The sequence below is a fragment of the Pan paniscus genome, chromosome 1 (assembly GCF_029289425.2).
Source record: "Pan paniscus chromosome 1, NHGRI_mPanPan1-v2.0_pri, whole genome shotgun sequence".
Classification (NCBI taxonomy): Eukaryota; Metazoa; Chordata; class Mammalia; order Primates; family Hominidae; genus Pan; species Pan paniscus.
This window is the reverse complement of record NC_073249.2, coordinates 214,894,885-214,900,884: the sequence shown is the minus strand read 5'-3', so window position 1 is coordinate 214,900,884 and position 6,000 is coordinate 214,894,885. Positions and strand designations below refer to the sequence as shown.

Below are 6,000 nucleotides of genomic sequence, written 5' to 3'. Positions count from 1 at the left end.
GCTCTGTTATTCTCTACTCCACTGAGATGCTTGGGTGGAGAGAAGCGTACATCTGGCCTACATGCACATCCAGGCAGAGTACCTTCCCTTGAACTTATTTGTGACACACATTCCTTTTCTCACATGTTTTATGCTGAGCACCAGTCCCCTGGGCCCACTGTTCTTTCTCCATACTTTGTGTCTTATTTCTTTTCTCAGTCTCTCGTCCCACCTGATGCGATATACCCACAGGTGTGGAGGGGCTGCTCCTCTTCAACCATGCCCGTCTAATTTTTTAAAAAAGAGGCAGGGCATTGGTGGCTCACTGGTGTAATCTCAGCCCTTTGGGAGGCCAAGGCAGGTGGATCACTTGAGGTTAGGAGTTCGAGACCAGCCTGGCCAACATGGTGAACCGCCGTCTCTACCAAAAATATACAAATGAACTGTGCATGGTGGCGGGTGGCTATAATCCCAGCTACTCAGGAGGCTGAGGCTTGAGAATTGCTTGAGCCTGGGAGGTGGATGTTGGAGTGAGCTGAGATTGTGCCACTCCATTCCAGCCTGGGTAACAGAGTGAAACTCCATCCCACCCCTCAAAACAAATGTTTTGTAAAGATAGGGTTTTGCCATGTTGCCCAGGTTGGTCTCGAAGCCCTGGGCTCAAATGATCCTCCCGCCTTGGCCTCCCAAAGTGTTGTAGTTACAGGCATGGGTCACTGCTCCCACCAAGAATTTTTTTTCTTTAAATTGCTGGTTTAATAAGGACTTGTTTATTTTGAGGAAAAAGGTCCCAAACATGAAGCTGTTCACAAAAATAACCCACAGTATCAACTTTAGAAAACACGTTTGAAGACTATAACACCAATCATGTTTCTGAGGATGCATTTGACATGCCTGCCAACTCTCATTCACAAAAATACATTGTTAGATTTTTGTTGAACTGCCCCACACAGCACACTAATATGGGGTGTAACACACATACTTCTAACTCCAAGCTGCTTTCAGGAGCTACTCAACTCAATGAGATTGCCTTTGCAGTTAGGGAAGCAACTACTGAACTTATGTATGAAAGAAAAGAACTGTATTCCCAGCATAAAAAGAAATTATTTTGGAGACAGTTGATAAAAACCATACGTCCTTTTTACTGTTAAGTCATAAAGAGGTGTCAAAATTAAAAGCAAAAATTACAGGGTAAGACTTAGGAAAACTACTAGGGGTGTCAAGGGAAGTGAAAATGGGACTAGGTGCAGGGCAATATGAATTAATGAATGTGGGAAGGATAAGGATGGGGAGAACAGTAAGCATGTGCTGAAGATACTAAGGGAGAGGATCTGGTGAAAAATTTGTTGTTAGACAAGCTCCTAGGTAAAGAAACAATGGGATAAGATTTCTCAACCCCACTATGTGCTTAAGAGTCATCCTGGCCATTGGTGCTGTCTCTGTTATCCTCTCCTTCCTCAGCCTCTTTTTCATCATCCTTGATCAACTCCAGCTGGTTGTCCCCCGATCTTCATTATCATCATCATACAGTAGGTCCCCCTCCTCAACAGAGTCATCTGCACCCCCCTCAGACTCCATCTTCACATGAGTCTTATCCTTCTTCAAGGAGCTGCTGGTCTGCTCCTCTTCAGACTTAGCATTCTTTACCTCAACTCCTTGCTTGCAATGTTCCTTTTCAATTTTTTCCAGGTTTTCCAGGAGAGAATCCACTTTCTGTTTTATCTGGGTCAACTCCTGCTTAATGGCCTGAAGGTCATCTCCTTTCAGCTTTCCAGACTTGGAAGATCCCCGCTTTCCACTCTGAGAATTGAAGCCACTTTTGCCCCTTCGTGAGGTGTTTCCTGATACGCGCTGACGTTTCGAGGGCACTACAGCCAGAGCAATGGGAGGAGGAGGAGGTACACGTGCTGGGAAACTGTACATCCCATCATAATAATGCCGTTGAAAGCCATAGTCCAAGTCAAAAGAGGAGCCGTACATCTCTGCTGCTGATCGTTTCACACCTGCGTTTCCTCGGTTCACTTTTGGCTCTGCAGCCAGGTTAATATCTACAACCTGGTCAGCAATCATTCTGCCATCCTCTCCTGCTACAGCAGCCCGGGCATTTTTCTCCTTATCATATTGAACGAAGGCAAAGCCCTTATGAACAGAGCAGCCCGCAATTTTGCCATACTTGGAAAAGATCGCCTCCACATCCGATTTCTTGACAACAAGAGTGTTGAGATTCCCAATGAACACACGGGAGTTCATGGAGTGAGGATCCATCTTGTTGGTAACGTTGCTGGCCATTGTGTTGGATGATAAGGTTTCTCCAAAAGCCAAAAACAGGAGGCGGGAGGGAAAAGAGATTAGATTCTAAGTCTCCTACTGCCGGGTTCTACGTGGAGAAGCTGACTGCAGCTCGAGGCCAGAAATGCAGCCAAAACAGCTCAGTCTTCCTCTCTTCACAAAATGGCTCCCAACAAGAATTCTGAAATGACGTAAAGAAAAGCACAATCAACATTTTTGAAATAAAGACAAAACTGCATTTAGAAAAAAAAAGATCAAAGCTTGAAACCGTTCTTATGAAAAAAAGAAAAAAAGACAGGATATAGTTCTGTGCCGTCGTAGGCTGCACTGTCATCATTCTACATCGGCTAACTGTAGGTCAGATGGGAGTGTCCTTACAGAAATTGGTGACTTACCAGATCTGGACTCAGTTTGCAGGGTGTTCAGACCTCAGGAAGAACCAAGCAGGAACTCCAGGCTTGAAGACTTTGGGTCTCTCCTGTGGGTCTTTAGAAGCTTTTATTGACCTTTCTAATCACAACTCCCACCCACGCCCTTCCACGTATGCACTGCTAGCTTCCAATCAAAAAGCAATATCTGATTGCATTTCTGAAGTTCCACCCAGCTAATCCTGATTGGGTTTTTGGCTTTCCGCAGATTAATGGATTGAACCAAATATCCATTCATATCACATACCCAAATTCATTTCATGAATCAAGAAATTGACAGCATTAGGGATAGAGTGGAAGTCAAGAATTCATTCATTTAAGGCCAGCTGAGTTGGCTCATGCCTGTAATCCCAGCACTTTGGGAGGCCAAGACAGGCGGATCACCTGAGGTCAGGAGTTCAAGACCAGCTTGGCCAATATGGTGAAACCCTGTCTCTACAAAAATACAAAATTAGCCTGGCATGATGCCGGCTGCCTGTAATCCAGATACTTGGGAGGCTGAGGTGGGAGAATTGCTTGAACCCAGGAGGCTGAGGTTGCAGTGAGCCGAGATTGCACACAGCCCTCCAGACTGGGTGACAGAGGGAGACTCTGTCAACAACAACAACAACAACAGCAACAACAAAAAAGAATGCCTTCATTCACGAACTCCACAAGCACTGATGGAATTTTACTGATATGTCACCTTCATAGCCCTGAGTGTGAGGCAGGGAAGGGGTTGCTCTGTTCCGGACATTAGACAGAAAAATAAAACCTGAGAGTGGTGTTGTTGGGAGATCTTTGGCCACATCAATATTTTAAAAATGCTTTATAGTTAAAATAGCTTTATAAAAACAGAGAAGTCATCCCTACAAAATAAGAATAAAAAGCTCCATGTATGGAATGGTCTTGTGGGTTTTATATCACCTAAGGTAGCAGGTTATACGCTCATTCTGGTGGAAGAGAGGTGCTACTGAGGGTGTCAGTGGTCTCAGGGCTTAGGGTAAGGCTTCTCTGAAAGAAATTGAAACCATACATATAAACTTTATGAATTTAATCAGTGAAGAAGGGAGGGGGAGAAACAAAAATAAAGCAAGCTTGCAGCTCATTCAGCATTCATCATGAGGTCAGCTTGAACTGCTTCCTCATGGTTGCTGGCAGCCTACTGTCCCAAAATCATGTAGACCTTAAATTACAGTTCCCCTTAACTGTCCTGCAGACAACAATTTAAGCATTGTGAAGCATTAACTTTTTCATTTGACATATTCTTTCAGGTTCTGCATGTCAGTGAAACTACTGATGCCAGGTGATCTGAAGGGCCCTGCAAGGCACCAACTCACCAAAGAATGCAGTTTCAACATCCTGATGACTTCATACCTCTTACTGCTACACCAACTTTCCAGCCGCTTGCTATCTGGGATCCACTGGAAACCCTCAGTACTCCTTGGGGAGATGAATTTGAGGATCTCCTCCCAGCTTATCATTCAGCCACCCTGTGATCATTAAACTCTGCTGCAAAGCCTGCTGTCTCAGAATATTGGTCAGCTACTGTGCAGCAGGCATAGGAACCTGATGGTCCTGTAATAAAATCATGCCAAAATTACAAATCTTATCATGAATGTAGCATCCTCAATTGCTACCCAACTGTGATGAAAGCAGGTTGTAGTATTAGCTATGATCCTTCCCTTTCATCTAAATGACTCCATAGCCAGCAATTGCTTTGGTTAGTGCGAGTGGCTACATTTTGAACAGAAGATCTTAGAAAGTGTTTGGTTTGAGTGGTGGAACTACCTAGCAACATAGAATATAGGTTTGATAATTTTGTGTTAATACAAAACCAAGTCTCAGTCAATGGAAGAAGATCAAATGGAGTCTTGTTCCATTGTCTTGGAAAAGCTGTCTACCAGGTGATGATGTCTGCTTCTAGGGAAGGCTTTTCCTCGGATATCTTTAAGTTTAAGTCATCTGGTATGGTCCCATCCATTGCTGCTCATGCGCAGATTTCCCTTGGCGTCATTTCTAAAGGATGCAATCTCCAAACGCTAGGGCATGAAGGTCTAAGCATCACTGAAAGCCTCCTTCACCTACTGGAAATAGTCTTTCAAATACTGCGTCAAGGTCTTGCAGTACTGAGTCACATTGTTACTGAATGATGGGCTCACTGTCCTAAGTGCATAGAAGCCAATACTATGACACTATCTTTTGAGAAAAGAAAAAAGATTCATCTGGGTGTAGTGGCTCACATCTATAATCCCAGCCCTTTAGGAGGCTGAGGCAGGCAGATCACGAGGTCAGGGGTTCGAGACCAACCTGGCCAACATGGTGAAATCCTGTTTCTGCTAAAAGTACAAAAATTACCTGGGTGTGATGGTGTGCGCCTGTAATTCCAGCTACTCAGGAGGCTGAGGCAGGAGGATCTCTTGAACCTGGGAGGTGGATTTTGCAGTGAGCTGACATAGCACCACTGTACTCCAGCCTGAGCAACAGAGACTCAGTCTCAAAAAAATATTAATAATAATAATCCAGTTTTCTTTGTTAGTTTAGCTAATTTTAGTTTCAAGATACCATTTGTCCTTGAATACCTTTGCAGAATACCAAGGATAATGAAATTAATGGTAGTGCCATTGAATCTGTAAAATTTTACCTGTGTGATCACTTGCCTAGTACACTGAGGTTTGCTACCATTGGAGATTTCTCCAGAGATGCCCCAGAAAGGAAACACATTTTATAATCGTTTATTTGCTATGACTGTGGCATCAGCCTTTCTAAAATGGTAAGCTACAACCCATCCTGAAAACAGACAGACAATCACAAGAATTGTAGCCTTTTTACCTGGCTCACTGTTATGATTGGTCCATGACATTCCTCTTTCTTACAGCTAGATGTGTGTATGTCCATCTATTCATATTGATATCTATATCTATTTCCTTTTATTACCATGATTCATTTCCACTCCCCTTTCCATAGATAGCCACTCTACTCTTTGACCAACGTTGAATTTGGATGTGACCTTATAGGATATAAGTATATGGAAAGTATATAGAATATATACTGGCATTTCATATGTGTATTTATTTTAATCCACATGTATGCTATAGTGTATGGTGCTACAGAAGACGGCCTGACAATTAATTGTCCAGTCCTGGACACTGGAGAGTGAATGAACATGCTGCTATAGTTAATTTTCTTTCTTTTCTTTTTTTTTTTTGGAGATGGAGTCTCACTCTGTTGCCATGCTGCTGGAGTGTAATGACATGATCTCGATTCACTGCAACCTCCACCTCCTGTGTTTGAGTGATTCTCTTGCCTCAGCCTCCACTCTACC

At 43.4% G+C, this 6,000-nt stretch overlaps 1 protein-coding gene across 1 annotated transcript; it reads right to left on the bottom strand.

Annotated features, from left to right (window-relative positions):
* Positions 1–1,309: 1,309 nt before the first annotated feature.
* On the bottom strand, positions 1,310–3,573 carry LOC129395023 (heterogeneous nuclear ribonucleoprotein C-like 3). The gene has a single exon (XM_055105525.2). The coding sequence runs from the start codon at positions 2,266–2,268 to the stop codon at positions 1,462–1,464; it is 807 nt and encodes a 268-aa protein (XP_054961500.2). The 5' UTR covers positions 2,269–3,573; the 3' UTR covers positions 1,310–1,461.
* Positions 3,574–6,000: the final 2,427 nt, after the last annotated feature.